This window comes from Aquila chrysaetos, chromosome 16 (assembly GCF_900496995.4).
Source record: "Aquila chrysaetos chrysaetos chromosome 16, bAquChr1.4, whole genome shotgun sequence".
NCBI lineage: Eukaryota > Metazoa > Chordata > Aves > Accipitriformes > Accipitridae > Aquila > Aquila chrysaetos.
Window position 1 is genome coordinate 30251592 of NC_044019.1, and position 23493 is coordinate 30275084.

A 23493-nucleotide genomic window follows, 5' to 3' on the forward strand; every position below is an offset into this window, starting at 1 on the left:
GCCATGGCAACGCCTCGCCCCCGGCCTTCCCCCTCCCTCCCCAGACAAACTCCCCAAAAATCCCCGACACGGCCCAAAAAACGGAGGCGGTGCGGGTGGGGGAGGCGCGAGGCCGCGTCCCTGCCGGAGAGGCGGGCGCGCCTACTCGGGGCATTGCGGTAGCGCCGCGGCGGGGGCCCGGCGGGGAGCGCGGCCCCGGCCCCGGCCATGGAGCGGGGGGCTCGGCGCGGCGGCGGGCTCCTGGCGGCGGGTGAGGCCCGTGAGGGGCGGGAGCGGCCTGAGGGGAGGCCCCGGCGTCAGCCGCCCCCCGCCCCGGTTCAGCAGCTCTCTGCTTTCTTGCAGCGTGGAGGAGGCTGTGGGAGCGCGGCCCCGGGGATGGCGGCGGCCCGGGGGGCCTGGCCCGGCTCTCCCTTCGCTCTGGGGACTGCGAGGGGGCGGCTGGCTCCGGAGCGCGGAGGTAGGGCACGTCGCCTCACAGCCGGTGCTGGTGGCTGATGCCCCGCAGGGCTCTGCGTCGGCGAAGGGGAGGAAGCGGTACCATTAGGATGGAGGCATGGGATGGAGGACGTCACCTCTCCTGTCTAAACGGGCAGGCGGGTCGCCTTCTCTGTGAGCCAGAGCTGGCCTGGGAGCTCGGGGGTAGAGAGATTTGCCGGAGAAACACTAGCGTTTGCCAGATTGCCAGTTTAGCTCCCCGGGAACCTGGTCCGACAAGGCAGAGCCGTGTCCTTGTGAAGACAGTGTTGACCACACCGAGGCCACGGTCGACACAGCTCGGTAATTGATGTTTGTGGATTGCCAAGATCCAGCAGCTCTCTCTTGGCTCTTCGCATTCCCACGCCTTCTCTGGACTGCTCATAATGTCCTGCACCAGCAAGCTCTAATTGTCTGGGGAGAAACTGTTCCTTGAGATGATAATGACTGTTCTCAGCCCCATCTGTACATAGCACTGACCCGTGATTCCTTCAGGCATTTGCCATTTACACGTGGAGCTCTCTCAAGGCAGAGCCCTTGGGGGAAATAGAGAAATGAAAATGTCAGTGCTAACCTGGGCAGCGTTGTCCCAGGGTGACCACATCACCCTGTTAGAACCTTCTTGAAACTCGGGACACAGAAAAGAGTTTTCAGTACCCCACGAGCAGTGTAAATTGACTAATGACACCCAGTGCTGCTGTTCGCACAGCCGTATGTCCACCCCCTGTCCAAAACAAACCCTCTCGTAGGGGTACCAGTGATTTGGTATTTTTAGATCTGCGTAAGAAAGCGCAATGGAAAGCATCTGCTCCTGGGGTGTGGTTTAGACTAACAGTTAAGCTTTCTCCTCGTTAAGTACTAGCATACAGTCCTGCCAATTGAAGAGCTTTCTGCAAAATTCTTGGGGTGGTTTTCTCCCCCTGCGCAGTTTTCAGCTGAAGTCACTGTCAGTACGCTACCTGTTGTGCTTTCTCTCTTCCGAGCAGGATCCAAGGGACCAGGCCCTTCTCTTTGTCTGCTGCTGCCAGAGCCATTTTAGGAGTGGGCGGATGGGGAGACAATGGTGGGAAGCAGAAGCTCACCCTGCAGGATATGGCAGAGCTAATTCAGAAGAAGGAGTGTCGCCGAGTGGTGGTGATGGCTGGCGCTGGGATCAGCACCCCCAGCGGCATCCCGGATTTTAGGTAATGCCTCCATCATTTCATTTGTCCTTTTTCAGTCCTGGGACGGCCAAAATCTTCAGCTTAGATAATGCTGGTCCCTGCTACTCCTCTCACCCCTCCGTTTTGTTTATCTGTGCCAGGTTAGACTAGGCACAGGAGTTTCCATGCCTGCTGATCCTCCTTCTCCAGCCAAAGGCAGGCTCGCATCACCTGTTGGACTCTGGGCCATTCCCTGGCCCAGGTCTTCAGGATGGTTAAGTCATGCCTGTTACTTGATTCTGTGGCTGCCCTCACTGCACCACCTTGGCCACCAGAGAAGAGCCAATGTGGCCGTGGTGCAGGCTCGAGACACTCCAGCCTGAAGAGAGCATGGTCCTCACAGCATACCAGCGTGGCCCTTCCCTTCCTCCGACCACAGGCACACCCCCGCAGCTGGGAGAACGTGGGATGGCAGCAGAACAGGAATGTGAGGCAGGTTCTCCTCCTGTGCAGAGGTAGTTTCAGCTGCTCTCTTGACACACAACGGACAGCACAAAGCAGCCAGAGAGAACCCACGGACCTTGTTGTCTGCTCTGTCACGTCTTGGTCTGGCTCTGTGGTGGGTGGCATCTCTTCCTGCATTCAACTGCCAGCCCCCCCTCTCCTCTCTTTGCAGGTCCCCAGGGAGCGGCCTCTACAGTAACCTTGAGCAGTACAACATCCCTTACCCAGAAGCCATCTTTGAACTGATGTATTTCTTTGTCAACCCTAAGCCCTTTTTCACTTTGGCCAAGGAGCTCTACCCTGGCAACTACAGACCCAACTACGCCCACTATTTCCTGAGACTCCTGCACGACAAAGGGCTCCTCCTGCGACTCTATACCCAGAACATTGACGGGCTGGAGAGAGGTGAGTTTTTTCTTCCCCATTTCTCAGCAGCAGAATGCCAGGAAGAGATGAGGGTGAGAAGCAGAATAGGAGGCAGGACTGGGGAAACGCCCAGTGAATGTGGAGTTTATGGTTCAGTCACCTCACACTGAGATGGTCCCTCTCCCACGCACTGTGTTCCAGTTGCTGGGATCCCTCCCGATAAACTGGTGGAAGCCCACGGCACCTTTGCCACTGCCACTTGTACAGTCTGTCGAAGGAAGTTCCCAGGAGAGGACTTCAGGGTGAGTGGTTACAGTTGGGTATCGACACATAAATTAACACAAGGAGGAGAACCTGTTGCAGGCCTGTTATTTTGCCCTCAGGGCCAAGAGGTTTTATTGGAGGGGACCAGACTTGGGGCTGGATGTTGCTGCGAGGATATGTTGTGGTTCTGACCGTGCCTTGTGCAGGTATGCATTGCCCTGTAACAAGTGCTGTTGGGTGCTCTTGCTTCAGGGGGACGTCATGGCAGACAAGGTCCCTCACTGTCCCGTCTGCACTGGAGTCATCAAGCCTGACATTGTGTTCTTTGGCGAGGAGCTCCCACAGCGCTTCTTCCTGCATGTGACAGACTTCCCCATGGCAGACCTGCTTTTCATCATCGGAACATCCCTGGAGGTCTGGGACTAAGGGAAACCCCCCACTGACAAGGAGAAAAAGGCACATGGAAAAGAGGGCCCGAGGGGACTCTGGAAGAGAGAGAGGGTTTAGAAGAGAAGGCAAGAAACTGGGTTATTGAGGTAAAATTTGAGGTGGCAGGGTAAGAAATAGGGTGCATGCACTCTGAGAGACCCTCTGAAAATCTTCTGTGCTCCTGATAAAAAGTGGGCACCTGGAGAGCAAGAGACAAGTTTTGCGGCTACCTGAGGAAGGGCCACCGGATAACTGGTGACATCCATAACCTGTTCAAAGCTGGGGTAGCTTAGCCCACAGGGGGAGAACGTTAAACACAGCGGTTCCAGGCTTAGTGAGCAGCAAATTCATGCCTGCAGTGCCCGTCAGCGGGGTGACCGTCTCTCTCTGCTCCTTCGGGTTGCCTTCCTTTAGGTGGAGCCCTTTGCCAGCCTGGCAGGAGCTGTTCGCAGCTCCGTTCCCCGAGTCCTGATCAACCGAGATCTTGTAGGACCCTTCGCCTGGCAGCAACGCTACAATGACGTAGCCCAGCTGGGGGACGTGGTCAGTGGGGTCGAGAAGCTGGTGGAGCTGCTGGACTGGAATGAAGAGATGCAAACACTAATTCAGAAGGAAAAAGAAAAGGTGGGAAGGGGCTCAGAGCCCTGTTTCCCTCCCTCAGTCTCTTTGTTCCTTGTACTGGGGTTATTCCGGGGGGAGCAGGTTCATGCTTGCTGGGGTTAGACTTGCACCACAGACATTGCCACACTTGCAGTCTGTATTCAGAGAAAAGGACCACAGAAAAGGGTAAAGAGGTTTTAGAAAAAACAAACCAAACCTCAGTGCTATTTCACAGTGAAGGCACCACAGAGCAGAGTGCTGTGTTGCTGAATGTTTCAGTGGCACAGAAGGGGAGGATGCGGATCTGCCAGCGTCAGATGAAATAGGAAGAATATGGAAAAGGCCGGGCTTTGGGTTGAATGGGAACACTTTAGGACTTCTTCAAGCAGTGACCCACTCAATTACTGAAAAGCTTTCTGTTAATTTCATCTGATTTGTTCCCAAACACACTGAAAAAGCCCTATAGATGAAGGTACAGTTTCCTGGAGCTGGAAGTGACCAACCAGAAAATCCTGTGTCATCTGTATCAAATTAATCCAGTACAATCCTGTAGGTCAGCAGAGGACTCACCTTTTGCACTTAAGCAACACAAAACACAGGCATTCTCTTCTTCAGGCAATGCTTCCTTCAGATGCATGTGAGGAGACTGGAAAACTCCCCTGAGTGCACAGGCACGCAGTGGAGCACGCTCCCGGGTGCCAAAGCTGCTGTTCAGGCCTTGGTTTTTACACAGCTTTTTCCCTGCCTGAGCCTGTGATGCTGTTAATGGCACATTAACGAGAATAATTGCTGAACCAGGCCAAGGAGCCGAGCCAAGCATCACCATAGCAGAGCTTACCTCTTTCTGTACATTCGCTTAATTGCTTTTGTTTCATTTCTAGTGTTTTTCCTGGTTGTTGTGAGAAATAAGTAATAGCAGTAACAAAAGGGAAGCTCTAATTGTGCTAGGTCCGAGGCTGAACAAGGTGCTGCAGTGGCCAGACATGCAACAAACAGCAAGCCGCAGGCAGGAGTGAGGGTACTTGTTCCACCTGACACCGTTAAATTGTTAACTAAAGACTTCACTTTTTTTCCCCTCACTGATCATTTATTTCCCTGTGCTGTTCTTCTTACTTCTGTGATCTTCTGAGATCTTCAGAAGTGAGAAATTGTACAAGAACAAGTTCTTAATTACTTTTGAGTTTAGTGCTAATGTTGCTACGTTATTTTAGACCTGTTGGGAAGATTTTTTTCCACATTTGGCATCAAACACTTTTTAAATGTTTGGGGTTTTTGTGGTTTGGGTTTTGGTTTTTTTTTTTTTTTACTTTAAGCAGAAGTTGTAACTTGTGGGCCTGGGCCAGCTTTTCCGCTTGTGTAAATGAGCACAGTTCCGTTGTCTACAGTAGCGCTCTGCCAACTCACCATAGCGAGAAGCCAGTTATATTTTTAACAGATACGCTGTCCGTACATGACTTCTTTGACCCAAGAGAAAATCTGGCTTCAGGATTCCAATTTTAACATTCAGGTTGTTCTTACTTTCATCAGGTTACGGGGTAGGGGTGAACAGGAATTACTAGTCTTTTGGTCAGGTTTTTGATTTTTCACTCCGAGCCATTTTGCAGTTGTATGAGATCAACCAGCCCTTGGTTTAACGCTTGTGCTGCTCTAAATCACTGATGGATAAAGCTGGTGCAAATGTGTTAAAGCAGGAAAAACAAACTCCTCTTTGCTCTGGGATTTTGGTGCTAGGAAGCATTGCTGGCTGAGCTAGCAGGGGCTGGAAGGTTTGAAACACCCTAGCAAACACTGTGTGGTCTTTCTGTTTTTAGCTGGTTGCAAAAGACAAATAAGACAGCTGACGCCCTGCTCCTGAAGAGCGATGTTCACCTTGAAAAGGAGATGTTGTCGTGCCCAGCGTGGGCAGAGAAAGAGATCATGGCAGGGAGCTGTGGAAGAGTCCATCCGGCTCTGCAGCAGCAAATCCACACAGAACTGGCACACTTGGGAGGAGGCGATGCTGGTGGCTTAGTCTGGAAGCAGAGCAGAGAGGCCCTCAGCCATGAAGCTGAAGGGAGTGAAGCCCGCATGCCAAGCTGCAAATTGGTTCTGCACATGAAGGCTTTCCTACCTGAGACTTCAGAACAGTTGATGTAGCCACTGAGCACACTGGTCCCTCCTGTCTTACCTCATTTCGGCACCCACTAAGAGAGACTTTCCTCTTCCACGGCTCCGGCTGTCACCCCATCAGCACACCATGTGATGATATCCAGCCACAAGAGCTTCACCAGTAAGTGGCTGGGAGCTCGTGGGCTCGTACCAGCATGTCAGACAAGCTGTGCATATGCAGCTTGCCATCTGGGTCTCCCTCTTTTGAGCCATCCAACCTCGGAGACCCTCAGAAGGCCTGGTTTTCAAGGAGCAGGAGTTGAAAACGCCATGAAGGTCAGGCCTTAAGGCAGGAGAGTCTGGAGTGAGTCTTCCAGTTCCCCCCACCAGACTGAGCATCTACCAACTCCTTTCACAGCTCCTCCTCAGATACTCTTCTCTTAGTCATGATCTTTCAGCTGCTGCAGACTTCTAGTGTTTATGTTTCAGATGAAATCTCTGCTAATCAGGGGACAAATGCTGTCATGGGGGGGCCTGCCTCCCATTCCTGTTCAGGAATGCCAGCTCAAGCTGCTGGAAGAGTTTTGAATCAGTGTAGTGTTAATTATTTAACAATAAAAAGAGTTCTAATTCTTTTGCTGATGTCACCTGAGGGTTTTTCTGAAAACTTCACATGTTCCCTAGTGTTTGAACACATTCTGTCCCCACCGCCACCACTCCTTTCACCTGCTTTTTTATTACTTTTCTTTTTTCTTTTTAACCTTACACAAGTGGCTTTCCTCCCTGTAAAGGCTGTCCCAGGGAGAGACAGTATCAGAGCACTGCAGCGATGTCCTGCTCTTCCCAAATGTGCCCTAGCAGATGTACTTTGCATATCACAGGTGTAGCAGAGCCTCTTCCCTGCAACAGGGCATAAATTTCATCACCCCAGCACCCAAATTTGGCTGTGGGGATTGAAGTCGATGGCTGACCCATCTGTTTATCACAGCAGCTGTTCTAGAGGCAATCCCAGATCAGTACCAGCTCTAAACAAGCACAACAAAATGCAAAGCCTTTTATGCCACCATTTTGTTATGGTTAGTGCTAAACTGCAGAAAACCCAAGCGAAGGGAATAAAAGCATTAGAGCACTCAGCTGCGTCTCACTAACACAACACTGGAACACTGTTAAGGATTTCTATGCCCAAAAGCTCTTCCCAGGGCAAAGCTAAAGCCTCAGCACACTGTCTTATGGCTATCTGTTTAGATAATTGGGAGTGTTTGGACCTAACACCTGCTATAAATCAGACTAGCTCCAGGGACACCACAGAAGCCTGGCACATCTACTGCTAATGCTACAGGAACAGAGAGTTTGGCGCTTGGTGTCCTAGCTGCTTCCTTGAAGAAAGGTTTGAACAAGTTCTCATTCAGATGAGCAGACTTGTTTATCCAAATGCACAATTCAAATGTATCTGTGTGTTCCTCCTCACAGCCGGGACTGGCCCAGCAGATGTATTTGAATGCACAGCCTCAGGAAAAGCAGAAGGGTTGCTCTCTCACTTTGCAGAGCACCAGAAGCCTCATGGCACATTGCTTCACACTGAAAACGGTGGTGACATGTTGTTTTTAAATCGTACCCTGTTTATAAACCCTTACTCCAGAAGCACCTTGTGCCAAGTTCAGCCCCTCCACTGGGGCTTTTCAAAGCAGGGCCTGTCAGTTCCAAGGCAGGGTTTTAAGCACAACAGAAAATTAGAATACAACAATATCAGAAGCATTGCATTAAAAATACCCCTCAGTCTTGCATTGAAAGCTTCAGAGAGCTTTAACAGCTGGGAAGAGATCAGAGGTCTGCATTTTCACACAGAAGGTCTGCAGTGGGTTTTTTTGCTAGTTAATTGAAGAGGAGAGATACACTTGGCCTAAAAACTCCAACTGCAATACACTGAAGCTATTCTCATGAGAGAAGCCCATCTGTGAATCTTAGTGGGTCAGTTTTACATAAATATTGTATACCCTTGGGAGAGCCTGGAACTTTAATCACAACTACTAAAAAATTCTTAATCACTGAAGAACTAAACTAAATGAAGCATACCTTCAGCTTTCCATGTCATAGAGACCGTCTTCAGAAAACAAGCACTAACTCCTAAAAATACACAGGCAGGAACACTTGCAAACACTCTGCTTGCCCCCGCTGCGCATCTGCAGCCTCCCCAGACCCAGATGTCCTGGATGCCTGATGCAGTGCCCCGTTACAGAGCCTGGCCAGCCCATCCTGCCTCCCCACCAGAGCCCCAGCCCCGCTGCACTCACTGCCTTGCGGGGAGTCAGAAACCTCAGCAGACCCATGCAACCAAACGATCATCAAGGCTGGCTCGCATCCTGCAGAGGCTGAGCAGCAAATCCCTATTGCACAGACAGAAGACAGAGCTGGTGTGCACAGTTTTCAACCATTAGGGAGCATTTGTAAAGATGAGGAACAGTCCTGTAAACAACTGCATATTGTGAGGCCTGAGGGGTCAAGCTAAGATTGTTTTGCAATCCTCAGGCTTCAATGCTTACTTTAACTTTGGGACGATCCTTTCGGTTATACTTGGTGGTTGTGGCGCAGGGAAAGGTTCTGGCTTAGCCACAGTTTAATGCTACAATTTTACCTCCCAAATAAAACTGTAAAGTTCAGGGTGATCAGAGTAGAACCATGTGCTAGTCAGAAAAAGCCAAAGATAGGTCTGAGCAAGTAAAGAAATATCACGTTCAATGAATCACTGCCATGCACCCATTTATCAGGTTTTCTTTATTCTAGCATCACTTTTGCATTCCTACTTGTGATAGTAAGTTTTGGAACTCTGGTACATGAGGCAAACTGGGAGATTTTCTTTAAAAAGAAAAAAAAAAAACAAAACAGAAAAAAAAAAAGACAAATCTAAGCCACAGCAAAGGACAGGACCAACGCCAGCCCCTGGGTGCAAACAGCAGTGGACCTGTGGGAAAGCCAAAGCAGATGAGGACACAGCAGACAAAGCACAGATTTTAGCCTTTCATTTGGAAAGCGTGAGATGGGGAAAGGCTAATGCCAAAAAGTAAACCCCGTGGTAACAGGAACATTGCACAGTGCCAGAGACTGTTGACTATCAGAGTGTTCCTGGCAGTCACCTGCACGTTTCTCTCCTGTGGCTGATGCGAATGCTGGAAGCTTCACACAAAGGCTTTACTTGCCTCCCCACAGTGCGCACACCGCCTACTCCCCTCTGCACTCACGTACACACTCGTAAGTCCACACACTCCTGTTTTTGCACAGACACCATCACGCTCACAGCCGCGCACACACAGCGCACACATCTACAGCTACCTGCTGATGAAATGGATGCACTATGCTGAGACACCCCGCAGACACCGCTCCCCAAGAACTGCCGTGAATAACCACTCACACGCCTCTCCTGCAGTCCCATCTTCCCACCTGCGTTCCTGGGGAGCGGTTCCCCCTGCATAGGGCCAGCCACACGTAGCCACGCACAGCGACACACGTGCTGGCAAGTGGCCGCACAAGCGTTGGCACGTACACAAGATGCTCTGCAGATTGCTGAACCCTGGTGGTGTGACAAAGATTTCCCCACTCCCCCTTTCTTCCCAAGCATCAAGTATTTAAAAAAAAATCCTACTGGAAAGTCCTGGAAGCAATTTGGAGTATGAAATCCTCAAGGGTGCTGACAGGAGAGACCAAGGTGGAGCCAGGCCATGAAGACCCTTGGGAAGGTGAGGTGGTTATGGAGCTGGGAAGGAGGCAGGAGGTGTTCCTTGCTGTGGACTCTGAGGGGTCCAGGCTGGATCCAGATCCCACAGGGAGAGTCCTGGCCCAGTACTAGCCTCTGGGTGCAGCACCAGTTCTGGAGGGAGAGCGGATGGAGGGTCCCCAGCTCTCAGAGGTTGGGGGCGAGAGGTCTGGATCAGTCCAGTCCCAGGTCCGAGTCAGACGACGACCTCTCATCAGCCATGTCGCGGATGGCATTCTCCATGGGGGCTAGGTTGCCGCTTGGTGTGATGCCCATGGGCTGGATGACTTGCTCTCTGCAACCAGGGAGGAGAAGCAGGAAGGTAACACAAATTTGCAGCAGACAACACAGGAACAGACGAGTACTACAGCAGAAATGCAGGGCTTGTGGAAACTGCCTGTAGGCAGCCCAGAACAACCCCAGGCCACCACTAAGAATCCCTTTTTAGAAGTGGGGGACAGTTCTAGCCAAAAAACCTCCAGCATGGTGAGGCAATGGCTGGAAGCACAATCCACAAGTGTTGCTATTCTCGGGTTCCTTGGAATATGCTCAGTTTTAGGGTCCTGTTCTGTGTGGTACAGGATTGCCAGAAGAAAACTAGCACTGGCATCAGCGTTCCTCTCCCTCCAACACACAATGGAAACACATGGACTAAATGCACTGCCCTTTTCCCTCCCACCCTTGGGAGTGGTCTGAACTCAGCTGGCACTCTGGGTTCCTCTGTGGCACCTATTAATGATGGATGAAAGATGACTGGAGAAAGCACTCCTGCAGGGAAAGGGACTGGTGGCACTGGCTGCCATCTGTCCCCAAAATGCTGCTTCCTACTGAGCAGCCTTGCCAGGACAATGGGTGCTGTTCTCACTAAGCACCTGGCCAAACCTGGTGAGGCAGTGGGTGCTTGGGAACACAGTACAGGCATGTAGAGGAATTTCACAATACAGCGTCATGCCAGAGAGGTGTGTGGGGCTTGCAGTGCCTTCCCCTACACATAACAGGGCCCAGCTTAAGGAAATAGTTCCCCATGTACTCCCCTACTCTCTCTCTTACATCCCTTCAGTTAGTGGTGGCCTTGGGTATACATTCAAAGAAAGGTCTGCGATAAATGTAAATCACAGACATGCAGGTGCTAATGCAGACATGAATACACACAATTTTCTCGTACCTAGATAATTTGTCAAACATGTTGACTAACTTCATGGCTTCATATTCCTTCTGCTCTTCAGTCATCCCTTCCATAGGGTTGGGTAGTTTCTCCTCAACACGTCCCGTCACAGGGTTAATGCTGCAAGAAGAACAGTGAGGCCAAGGCAAATAAGGGACAAAGAAGAGTGAAAACAGGGCTGTTTAAAAACCTTCTTTGCCTCTACTGAGCAGAGGAACACAACAGCAAGGCTGGTTGTCATTGCTGCTCGTCTCGTTAGCCCCAAGTGCTATCGCAGTGCAACATAGTGCTTCTGACGTCCTTCTGTATGTCCTATGCCCAGTTGTCCTGTTACAAATCCCTCACATTTCTCTGGTGTGAGCAACATCCCCATCCTGCCAATTCCACAGTGCAGTTTTAAACCAGGTGCACAAGGGCAGATGACACTTCTTCCCTCTCCTTAAGTCAGGAGGCAAAAAGGTAATGGAAAAAAAAAAAAACCACCAAAACCCAACCTGTAGACCACATTGAACAGGATGCTAGGAAGTATGGGACCCACAGCTGAGCACAGTCCTTGAGCTCTCCCTGCGCATCCCTCATCCTCAAGTTACCACCATCCACTAGCAGGGAAAGAAAAAAAAAACACCCAAAACCCCACAAAAAAACAGCTCACTCCAGCAGCACAGGACTCTGGAGATGGAGAGGAGTAATTGGCACTTCCAACCCTGCTACAGGAAGGGACTACCCTTATCCCAGCACAGAGTAAAAGCCTGCCACTGTACTGAGATGTGCGGATGCCAAAAAAGGGTATAAGATATGGATTAGAAAGAGATATACTGCCACATGCACACCATGCACAGGTCTGGTGCAGAATAGGCTCCAGCTGAAGGAACCCACTTTACTCTAGAGCCTGTGCCCAGCTGTAGGGACCCAATGTATGCACTGATGACCACCCACGCCATGAGCAGCTCGGCCACGGAGGCCAAGGAACAGGTAGAGAGGGTGGAACAGGACATCAAAGGTAAGGGTGAAACTGCTAAGTAATGCAGAATGAAATGTGCATGTGAAAGAGCAGGACAAGGGAGATGGCAGGGAGGCAGATGAAGAAAGGGACAGAGCAGGAGTGGGAAGAAGGTGTAGGAAGAGGGGTGCTATAGAGGGGGAGCAGACTTCTTTACTTGGGCTTTGCCTCTTTATACTCCTCAGTGTCTGTGTCTTCATCTTCTGAGTACTCTCCCTCTTCCCGACCACCAGCCATGAGGCCTCGTGCTGCCAGGAGCCCAGCTGCATTCCCATAGCCCGTGTACTTCACAAACCGCGACACTGCCGGAAGAAGGGGAGAGAGACCATTCTGTGCTTCCCCTTCTGCCTCTCCAGCCCCATCTGCTCCTGTGTGCCCCAACAGCAAGATCGGTACAAGGCCATGGAGACCCAGAAATGCCAATGCTTCTTTGAACTCTGGCAGGGAGCAAGGCTCCCACACTATGCACCAGGAACGGCAGGCACAACACCCACAAGGTGGGGGTCCAAATGCAGGCCAGGTTGTCTGCAGGGTGTTGGGATGTCCTCCAGCAGAGCTTTTCACTCACCGCTGGCATGAGAGACAGCAACTCCTTCCCACAGAGCACTTGGATACTCTCCACTTTTCCCTACTCAGTGTATCTGGCCCAAGGGAAGACAGGAGTTCCGGTTGGCTGCAGAAGGTCACCCATCCCACGCTCTCTGGCTTGCCCAGAGGCCAAGCTCCACGACTCCCTGTCACCAAATCCCACAACAAGCCCCTGCAACTCACCGCTCTCCTTGCAGAGCACGAAGAGGAACTCTGCCGCGCAGTGCTTCACATCAGTGTCGATGTGGGTCATCAAACGCACCAGCTTGTTCCGCAGCGAGTTCCCCACCTCTGGCCGATTCCTCACGTCCCGGAGCGGAGGCAGCACCTACAAGGCCACAGTGAGGAGTGATCAGTGGAGCTGGAACAGCAACGGCAGGTCACACAGGGGAAAACATATGTGCGTTTCACAAATCAGCTAAAACTAACAAATCCACAGAACGTGGGAGATGTGGAAAAAATACTGTGGGTACCAAAGGCCTCAACCACTCATATATCAGAACCTAGCAGATAGATAGAGGAGGTCTCTGTCTGGAGGACAGCAATAACCAGGCAGTTTGCTATTCTCCTCTCTGCTCAGTGCAGCATCATTCAACCTTTGGCTGAACTACAGCATACCTTTGCCTTCAGGAACTTCCTTGTCTGGCGGTGGACTCGGGCACTCTCAGTCAGCAGGTTCAGCACAGGGGTCAAACTCTCCTTCAGCTTGTGTCCCTGCAAAAGTGTCCACAAAACAAACAACACGTTAGTCACACCGAGCTCAACCTGCTTGGCTTGTGGTGAAGTACAGACTGTCGGGAAAACAGATGGATGCTGAAGCTTTCCAGCCTCTGGTACAGGAATTTCAGTGTTTCATCACTGCTCAAACTGCATGGTTTCCCAAGCCCTGTTCTGTGGCACAGCAGTGCTAGAAATACTTGTTTAGGGCATCCAGAGTAGAGGAGTGCAGTTGTAAAATTTGGAGGCCCTTTGGAATAACTCCAGAGACTGAAAGACACAGCCAGCTTGAAAATAATGCAAATTCAGGCTTCCAGAAGCTGCCCACTGGATCACTACTGAGTTGAGTGAAACAGAGAACTGACATTTCAATCGCCCAGCTAATCATCTACTGTTCAACCAATCTCACTACCTGGAGTCCATAAAGCAACAATGCAGTCACCTGCCCAGTTGACAGATGTTGGTTTAGTCCTACCAACCATAAGTTTTCCCTCTGCTAAAAACTGCCCCTTCTATAAAGGGGTATCTCCAAATTAACCATGCCTTGCTGGTGCTCCTGTGGTGTTGGCACTGGGCTTTTCAAGGCTGAATGTAGGCTGAAGGAAAGGTGCCCTGCAGTGAACTTGTGAAAATAAGCAGTGACGAACTCATGCAGCAGCCTCGCAACTCACCCTGTCAAGGCGTCGCTCTAGAAAATCCAGCAGGATGCTGACTGCATCCATGTTGACACCCATGTACTCAAGCGAGCCTGGCCGGACTTTTGGGGTCAGGAGGACATCCAGACATTTCAGGGGCAGGTTGCCCAAAAGGTTAACCGTATGACTAAATTTATAAAAGAGAAGAGAAGTGAACACATAGTCATGGATCTTTGTTCACAGTTCTGCAGCTATGCAGAAGTGAAGGTTCGTTACTAACTTCCAGGAGTGTGAGGACCCTGACATCCAAGTTGTCTTTAGACTGCAACCCAAGCTCCTCACACCACTAAAAGGGAGTCAATTAAACTGCTTTTTGGGTAGTTGAACTATTTGCTGGGAGTCCAAAGAGATTTCATTGACAACTGAGAAACTATGGATCTTGATACAGAGGCCAAGTAGGACCAATCTGGGTGGCCAAAGGCCTTTCTCCAGGGTCTCCGGCTGCTTCACTCCTCACCTTGATGATCAATGCATTGCTTACGTTTCCTTTGACTATAGTTTTCTTGGGGACAGGATGGTGTCACCTGCTCACAGCTGACACCCCTGCACCAATAATGCTGAGCAATGTGACACAGGCAATTTCTCAGCATGGCTCAAGAGACAGACAGTTAATTAAGGCCATCCCATGGACTCTTTAATTAGAGTACCAAACATCTGCTCTGGCAAGTTGCCCACTGAAGTGGGTGGCACTGCTGAGAAGGCCTGATGCAGGATATCGAATATGGCCCTTGGGGTCAGGCAGGCTTGGAGAAAACACTTCCTCCTGCAGGCTGGGAGGCTGGGGCATTAGCACATATAATTTAGGCTGGGAGGCTGGGGCATTAGAGCATATAATTTAACTGCAGGAAGGGCAGGGCTATTTCTGAGTTCTAGCAGCATGAGGAACCTGCAGACCAAACCAAAGATGCCTACTTGTCAGCAGCAACCTTAGCAATCACCAAACAAGCAGAAGATGTTAATGCCAAGGTCAGGCAGGATCTGCCTTGGGGAGACCTGTTTCTAGTGAAGATCATGACCTAGTTATCTAACAAAGACCTGTGGAACTCCTCTGTCCGGTCCTCTCCATCAGCAGAGATCATGAGGCAGTGGCGCAGGAGGGCACCCAAGTGCCGGTACAAAGCAGCATCTTCCTGGCCCCAAAACAAAAAATGAAAATCTTCATTAGGAAAGGGGATCCTCCACATCCCAGAGTCTGCTGCCCCTGCAGCCCACAGCCCCATCCCTCCCTCCAGCAGCTTGACAGCAGGGTCTTTAAGTGGAAGTAGCTTCCCGATTCTCCTTTTGAGGTCAACACAGTCTTCCTGCTGCCTAGTACCTTTCCCCTCACTCTACGACACTGAGTCAAGGGCTGGAAGAGGCCCCAAAACAGGCCCATGGATTAGCCAGAGATGTTCTTCATCACACCTTCCTTTGACCTTGTCCAGAAGGTGAAAGAGTACCAGGCCACACTCAGAAGCAAGTTATCTGGGGGCTGCGCTCTGCCACTTGCACAACGGATTATGTCATTAAGAAGGAAAAAACCCAACTTTTAAATTGTAATGCTCTAAAAGTCTTAAGGATTAGTAATGCAGTGGATAGAGGCAGTGCTCTAGGGAGGAAGGTCCAGACACACAAGTCTCTTGCTACCCTTACACGCACCCACAGGCTGCATGAGAGCCAGTACGTAATATGAGGAAATGCAAGCAGAGGAGAAAAACAGTAGTCAAACCACAGCCCAGAGACCTGCAAATGCAGTGGAGTGGGACACCCAAAGGGCTTACCTCATCCACCTCCCTCTTGCTGGAATCAAAGGTGATATTGAAGAGCACTTTCAGGATCTCCATAGCTCGCTCTGTCTCCTGCCGAGGCAAAGGTGGGAGAAGTCCCTCCTCGGTGGCAACTTCGTAGGGGTCCATCCACTTTACGCCAAGGGTCAGCTCCAGGGTATCTGTCATCAGGCTGATGCCCCTGAGCTCTTGGGCTAGCTGCTGCCGGATGTCCACCCTCAGCGCCGTCAGCAGGAACAGGAGACGCAGGTCAAAGAACTTGACCTCATGTGGAAGGCTCCTCTCGTTGTACAGTTTGATGCGCTTGGCCAGGCCCACCACCAGCCGGGCTTCAGCTGTCAGCTCCTGTGCCCTAGGGCTGCTGAAGACAATGTTGCAGAGACATTTGAGGGATTCCAGGATTACATCCAAGTCTGGGACCTCCCGGATGAGCTCCTCTGAGTAATCAATGCCAGCATGCCTGGAGAGGGTCTTCAAGCCCTCCTTGGTGGTGAAAGGGTCAAGGCAGTATTTGTCCCGGGACAGGATGCGGATGCTTTCCAAACATGTGACCTGGCAGGACGGCTGCAGCTCTCTTTCCAGGAACTTGATCAGCAGCTGGGCCATTTTCTGTGCAGTTGGAAACAAGTAATGCCTCATGCACTGACACTTCACAGTGCTCCCCCCCCCCCCCCCGTAATGCTCTGCCCTGGAAAATGCGAGCGTCATCTAGAGATGGGCCTGCTAACGGCTCTGGTTCAGGTGTGCGCTCGGCAGCACTCAGGAAGCGGGAAGCGTATGGCTCCAGTATCTGATCCTGACCCAGTTCGATCAAGCACACCCAGCAAGAAATAAAGAATGGCTGGGAGAGCAGATCAGATGTAAAGGGAGAATATGAACAGGCAACTGCTACTACTGCATATTTTAGCTTCATCCAGTTAGGACGGTTCAGGCTAACACAGTTTACTTGACAGCTGCATTAAGCAAAGAGAGGGCAGGACAAAAACATCCCTTACAGCTTCACTGCAGAGCAACAACCAACTCAACAGCAGTTCTCTATTCCTGCCCAGAGCCTTAAGATTAGAGAGGCATCTGCTTTGGGTGCTCCAGAAACAGACTGAAAAGGTTGAGAGATGCGTCAGAAAATCACCAAGGGAAGGTAAAAGTACCTAAGCGAGGTGAAAAGAGCATGTGACGCCCTAGGAAAAGGAGGTGAAAAGACCTCAGGAGATTCAAATAAGTAGTACCTCCCTAAACCTCAGTGCTGTCTGGAGACCTACTAGCCCAGATCCTCAGTAGGTACAGACTGGCAGAGCTCCACTAACACCAATTCACAAGAGCTGAAAATCTAACCCTTGTGGATAACAGCATCGTATGTGACAGCAAGCAACAGAAGAGTACAAGAGCAAAAGTAATACTTCACACAACCAAGCGCAGCTTGGTTTGAACCATGTGCAGCAGCACTTCACATCACACCAGTAATCCATTGCATAGACATTCACACCTTGGTGAGGTAAGATCTCACTAGATTTCTCTAACATGACACCATATCAGAGCACATGTCTTTCCATGTGTATTACAAGAGCAAAGGAATCCAAGACTGCAAGGTTTGCTATCACCCAGTGTAATTGGCTTAACACAGCCTAATCAGTTTACTTCATAATAATAAAAAGGACTGAGGGAAGTAATTAAGAAAGAATGAATTTTAGTCCTTAACAGGAAGCTGAACAAACTTTAACTCAGGAAGTATGCCCCACAGTCACACCCTTAAGAAGTGAGAAAGTACAGTCATTCCTCTTCTTCCATACAAGGAGACAGAGGCACAGGAATTAAAGATACAGTCATAAGTAACCAAAGCCTCTGACTCAAGTTAAAGAGATTCAGAGCCAGTGCCCAGGGCTAAACCTTCAGAAGAACTGAGCACCAGGAACTAGGTGGTGATGCTCAATTCGTATTTCATGACTACACCCCAAAAGTGGAGCACCCCAAGGCTGTGCCTGAATTCACAGCCTGTGTGACTGTCCCAGCTCAAACAGCAAGTCAGTGCAAGGCAAAGAGCTCAGATCTTGTGAGATCCCGTCCTACACATCAGGCTGTACCTGGAAAAATTTCATGCTAGCATTAGCTGGCAATGGCACAGACAAAAGAGGTCCCATTCTCCACCCTGGCTGCCTGGTCCACACTTGCTGTGCTAACACAGGCATTAGCGCAATGAACTGGACCACAAAACCAATCCAGCTGGAAAATAATCCAGGAAAAAAAAAGAAAAAAAAAAAAAGAGTTAATTCTTTAGGCAGATCAGTCCACCAGCCATGTGCAGCCATGCAAAGGTCTGCCCTGGCATGAAAGAACTGCAAGAGTAGAAATGAACAGGCAGGAGTGTTTCTTTCCATTGAGTGCCAGATTACACCAGCTTAAGTATCTGTTAATATACAGCCTCAGTCAAATCCTGCAGCTGGCTCACAGCAAACACACTTACCCTCTAAAGGTTTGCATGTTGCTATGATCTTTGCCTAGCAGACTCATGCCACAAAACACAAAGGATCACACTTTTTATACACCCATGGCTGAGACTATATGCATCACAGAACCCAAAGGGTTTGCTAGTGCTGGAAGGATGCTGAGCTTTATCCTAAAACACCAACTACTGATGGAAAAACTGGAACCAGATGCTCTGAGCACACCATTCCCCAACCAAGTTAATGAAAAAACCACTCATTTCTTTCCCTGTAGGAGCTGCCACCAACAAGCCCTGCTGGACACGAGTACAGAGCAGCAGCAGATTTATGCACCCAACTAGAGGAAGAAAGCAAAGAATGTGCCTACCTTCCTCTCTTCCCGCTCCTCATCATCAAAGGTGAAGCACTGAGATTTCTGTGGGGGCAAAACAAAACCAATCAAAATAAGTAATAGGTTAGAAATCTACAAAATTGTTTTGCCAGCCAGGGGAGGGTCATTCAGCTGGAAAGCAGCAGGTCTAAAAACATACTGCAAAAGCAAGCACATCTTCTCAAGAAGAGTCCCCACCAGCACAGAGGCACAGAATCAGCATGGCAAGGGTGCCACAGCACTTACAGAGGTCTATAGTATTTGTAGGGTTTGTAAGAAGCAGCACAAGCTCCTGAGGAACAAGACAAAAGGAAAACTTCACTGCCACTGAGTTTTTTTGCTTCAGTCCTGCCTTTTCTTTCCAACACTGTTCCTACCTAGGCAATTCCAACTCTGTGCTTCACAAGTTGGGGGAATGAATCTGGTTTGAAAAGCACAGAGATGGACCATGCCATGAGGTCTGAAGTGCTTTCCTTGACCGAGGTCCCCGCTATTCTGCAGGCCCCTCTTTCTCTTTCATCCTTGAAAAACATCTGTGATGAGTATTACCCATTGCCCTCTTCCACTGGCTCTACGGTGGAGGCTGAATGCCACAGGCCAAAGCTCTGCCCAACTGACGGATGGATTTATTTTTAAATATTGCAGCAGTAAAGTGGGTACTCATCACAATCCAAATATCCCGTAATAGCCAGTAATTCCTCTGCTCAGTGACACCACCAAACTGTGCCAACCCATTTCTCCCCTTGATATTTATTGTTCCTTTTCCTGACCTAAAGAAAGTACCTTCTTCTTGTTACTTCTGAACAGATCATTGTGGTTATTCAGGTCATGTTCTTTAAACACACGAGACCTGATCTCTACACCTCCATCATGTCCCTTAATCAACAGTCCTGCTCTTTGCTCATGGGAAACATTTCTGTGTTTCTCACTATTCTGGCTGTTCTTCGATGGACAGTCTCCTTTCTGGCTACATCTGCTTCCAATGAACTGGACAGCACAGGAGATCACAGGTGCCCTGGTGAAAAGTAGCACTTTCCAGTAAATGACGCAATCTTCATTTACACCAAGAGAGTACTTGGTCCAAGCTTTGAGAATGAAAACATTTAAAATTTATAAAACACTAATTATATATGTATAGAGTTAGATTTACATATAGAGATATGCAAATATAATTGTATCATAATTCTCCCATCATTTTCTCAGCACTCACTGTCACCTTTTACTGAGTTACACTGCTTACACTTACAGAGCTGCTCAATAATGGTAATTAGTCTTACCACAATCAATCACTCTGTAGCCTGGACTTACACTTCTCTTGAGTGATCACAATTCATGGATATCTCACCTATAGGTCTGAACAGCTGAGCGCATCTCCCACTGTATTTATCACCTTACAAGTTGTCTAATTGTCTAACTCTACCTGATTTCCTGCCCAGCAAAGCTCAGGACTGACTGCACCGAGCTTTTGGAGATTGCAGGTGTTCCCTGACTTGCTCACTCTGCAAATGTAGTCTCCTGTGCTGTTCACTGCCTTTTTTTACATGCTGCCAATTTCTGTCTGCTTAAAAGCAAAAGATACAGTTTGCAAATTAACTGTGTCATAGTCACCAAGATCCCAGGGATGGCTTTGATCTTTCCAGCCTAGAACAAGCCGTGATGGACAAAGCAATGCTGACCCGCCACTTGAGAAACCTCAGGTGTGGAGGCAAGACAGCTGTACTCCTGCAGTACTGTGCCAGGGGCTGCCCTCTTGTGCTTTAGCACTGTGAGCTGATCCACGCACAGGCTGTCGCACCACATTATGAGGAACTGGCAGTTCAGTCCTGGAACCAATGTGCTCTGCAGACAACCATGCCACTTGTTCTTTTCCCATCGCATCCTCTTTGCGGGCTCCTGTAATCTCATTCGTGTATATTTTTGCCATACCTGTGGCTTTGCTTTAGCTGTGGTTTATTCCTGGCAATCAAAAATTGGCTGCGTATGCAACAGTGAATTAAAATATATCCCCAGGAAAAGGATACAGTACCCTCAATTTTTACAGCAAAAATGATGTAAGGAAGTTGCTTAGTTTATCTGCAGTTTCATAATCCTCTTTGATTGCTCCATTTCTTCTAGATGGGCTAGCAAAACCACTGACATTCTCACAAGTTTCCTGATACATCGATAAAGCATCCAGATGGAAGAATTCGACAGAAAATATTGTGGTTTGATGCCTCAAGCTGGTTACACAAACTCTGATTGCACTCCTAATTTCTCCAGCATTACACTTGCTGTAGGTGATGTTAATCCCATGGACTGTCTTTAATAGGGACAGGCGGCTTCTTAGCTAGTATCTCCCCCATTTCAAAACTGACTGCTGGAAGTAGTTGCACACTCTCCATCTTGCACACTCATGCAAAATATTCACAGGTTTTCCCCACTGGCTTCCCACCTACTCAATGGTGCAGAATGAGTCACAGAGATCTGCAGGGCCAGCCCTACCCTGGTGGAAACCCTCTGAAGGAAATTTCCCTGACAACCAGAGTCTATTTCAAAAGGGAATTACCCCCACAGATAATCTTTTGCCACTTTAAGGCTAGAAATGCTTCCATAGCTACTTCCCAAATTTTTTTTTTTTTTTTTTAACACATTCTATATTCATGATTTACTTCTTATTGTCAGGTTTCAGATCAGGCACCTGTATCAAGTTCCAGCAGCCCATCCCTGTCCACCTCTAACGATCTTTTACTTGCAAATCACAACAACCATTTCACCTGCAGCTCCTCCCCACACCTCAGTTTTTTTATCTTCAAACCTTGCCTTAACATAAAAGCTCCTCCTACTCGGTCTTCACACTGGTGTTTATTTCCCTGACAGGTTTTACTTGGGATCTGGATAATAATAATAATAATAATAATAATAATAATAATCCCTTCTACATGCTTTACTTCCAGTATACAAAGGACGGAAGATAAAGAGAGGCTGCTTAGCTGCTTCCTAGCAAAACAACAAGCAATAAACCATCTAAAAGTAAAAGCTGAAGCAGTCTAACATTTTTATGGCAGTAACACGCAGACAGATGCGCTCAGAGGAGACAGACTGGGGACAGCCGGATGGCACAGAAATCCCACAACATGGCCAACCTGCTTCCAGGCTTGTAAACAGCAGCAGCTGACGTCAGGCAGAGGTTTGATGCTCACTCACCTCCTGGTTGTAGATCTGAAGCACCTTGAGAACTGTGTCTTGTTCCCCGCTTTCCACGGTGGCTACCACAGTCCTGAGCTCCATTATCTCAACAGCTCAGCTACAGCAGGAGGTGAAACTGGGAGGAAGGGGAGTGAGGGGGATTCCAGTGCTCCTGGATAACGGTGATGCAAAAGGACCTCGATTCACAGATATCTGAGAGGGAGAGAGAAAGGGGTGGAGAAAGGAAGGAAGGGAAAAAAACAAACACAAAAAACCCCCAAGTGAAACTGCTCACGCTGTTGCATCCATAAAAGCAGAGCAGATGGATAACCCAAGTAAAACCAGCAGCCAGCTTCCTCTCTCTCCCTCTAATCCTCTTCTTCCTCTCTTTGCTTTTCAATGTTTAATATATGCCCTCCCAGTAAAGCACTCAGGGAAAACCTTCCCCCCACCCAGCCAGGGGATTAACATAGAGCAGATAACAGCAGCTCCCTGAAATAGCTCTCTGCCTCCTCCTCCCTGGCTGGCCTGATTTCTGTTACTGCACAGGAGGAAAAAAAAAAAAAAACAAAAAAAAAAACCAGAAACATTCCTGTGGAGTAAAGGAATGAGGGATGGAGAGGAAAGCCAGACAGATAGGAAAGCATCCTCCTGGCTTAAGGTGGAGCTACCTTTCCAGGTGGTGAAGAGATCATTAGGATCTTGTTGTAGTCGCTGCTCTGTGCGGTCAGTGCCTGAGACAGGCTGTGCATCAGATTACGGTAGATACACTGCACATGCTGTAAAAATGCACGTACAGGGGATGGCTGGCAGCCACGGCTCCAATCTTTATACCATTACAGAAGATAATGTGCCTCATGATAATAATGTAAATGAGCAGATGTGCATACAGACGCAGATGATGAGATGATTTTAGACACAGACACAAGTTTAACAGCTCAGAGCCGTGCAAGTACACGGTGTTGGAAAGTAACTCCTAACGGTGGAAAATCTAGCAAATTTGGGTACATACGTGAGCTCGTATATCTGTTTAGACTCCGTGTAGCTACGTACCATGTTCTGCAATACGACTGAGCACTGGTCATACCTAACTACAAGAAACCATGCTGCCCCTAGGACCCCGTGCCAAGACCCCCCGGGGTTTTGGGCGATCACACAGGAACACCAGGTTATCCATCCCCTCCTGCCCCAAGCCAGCCAAGGAGGGGTCTTCGGGACCACGGGCAAGCCCTGCATTTCGGAAGCCAGAAAACTGCCAGAACAGGCAGACCAGCTCAACCGGGGCAGGCGGCACAGCATCCCCAGCGCCGAGGGGCTGGGGTACCGCACAAACTCCTCTCCATTTATTTGGGGGGGAAAGGCAAGAGCAGATCGCAGCATCTGTCATACCCCCCTGCTCCGCCTTTCCGTACCCCCCCAGCTCCCTCCTCGCACCGTTACCTCCTTCCCCTGCCATTTTTTTGCACCTTTCCAAACCCCCTTCAAGCCGGTTTTTTTTTGGCCCCCAAAGAGCCGGGCAAAGTGCTGGCGGTACCTGCGGCACGTAATCCCTCGGAGACGGCCGAAGCGGGCCGGGGCCGCGGGGCTGGGGCCGAGCCCGGGCCCGACCCCGGCCCGCCCGGGCAGGGGCACTCCGGGCCTCCGGCCGCCGCCCTTCCAGCCCCGCCGGCCCCAGCAGCGGGGCGGGAGCCTCAGCCCGGCGGGTCGGGGCCGCCCCGGGTCGGGACAGGCAGCCAGGCCCGGCCGCCGGCGGGGGAGAGGGGCGGCCAGCCAGCCGGGGCGGGGAGGGAAGCGCCGTTACCTTCCTCTCGGCCGCCCCGGCTTCCTGCCTCATTTCCTGGCCCCGGCCCTCCCCCGAGCGCGCTCCGCCGCCGTGCGCCCGGGGGGCAGTGGCGGGGCCGAGCCGGGCAGCGGGGTCAGGCCGGGCCCGGCCCGATAGGCCTGAGGGGTCCCGGTACCACCCGGGCGCCGCCG

At 50.0% G+C, this 23493-nt stretch overlaps 2 protein-coding genes across 9 annotated transcripts; one reads left to right on the forward strand and one right to left on the reverse strand.

The window, feature by feature from the left end:
• The first annotated feature begins 21 nt into the window (after positions 1 to 21).
• Positions 22 to 6502, forward strand: SIRT3 (sirtuin 3). 6 transcript variants are annotated; one of them, XM_030039299.2, is made up of 8 exons: positions 92 to 250; positions 343 to 457; positions 1458 to 1658; positions 2293 to 2525; positions 2688 to 2788; positions 3003 to 3164; positions 3594 to 3803; positions 5591 to 6502. In XM_030039299.2, exons 1-8 carry the CDS (start codon positions 208 to 210, stop codon positions 5609 to 5611), a joined length of 1086 nt encoding a protein of 361 aa, XP_029895159.1. In that variant the 5' UTR covers positions 92 to 207; the 3' UTR covers positions 5612 to 6502. The 6 variants fall into 6 exon arrangements, with proteins under 6 accessions (XP_040984997.1, XP_029895159.1, XP_029895160.1 ...); XM_030039300.2 differs by having other exon boundaries at positions 94 to 250; positions 1461 to 1658; XM_041129063.1 differs by lacking the exon at positions 343 to 457 and having other exon boundaries at positions 22 to 250; positions 1461 to 1658.
• A 2122-nt stretch (positions 6503 to 8624) lies between these two features.
• On the reverse strand, positions 8625 to 23430 carry RIC8A (RIC8 guanine nucleotide exchange factor A). Of its 3 annotated transcripts, none has more exons than XM_030038750.2 (11): positions 23321 to 23430; positions 21538 to 21732; positions 18352 to 18399; positions 15541 to 16155; positions 14816 to 14910; positions 13757 to 13907; positions 12987 to 13082; positions 12552 to 12696; positions 11938 to 12082; positions 10781 to 10900; positions 8625 to 9910 (listed from the first exon to the last, which is right to left on the reverse strand). In XM_030038750.2, exons 2-11 carry the CDS (start codon positions 21619 to 21621, stop codon positions 9790 to 9792), a joined length of 1620 nt encoding a protein of 539 aa, XP_029894610.1. In that variant the 5' UTR covers positions 21622 to 21732; positions 23321 to 23430; the 3' UTR covers positions 8625 to 9789. The 3 variants fall into 3 exon arrangements, with proteins under 3 accessions (XP_029894610.1, XP_029894612.1, XP_029894611.1); XM_030038752.2 differs by lacking the exon at positions 23321 to 23430 and adding an exon at positions 23054 to 23292; XM_030038751.2 differs by lacking the exon at positions 23321 to 23430 and adding an exon at positions 21815 to 22001.
• Positions 23431 to 23493: the final 63 nt, after the last annotated feature.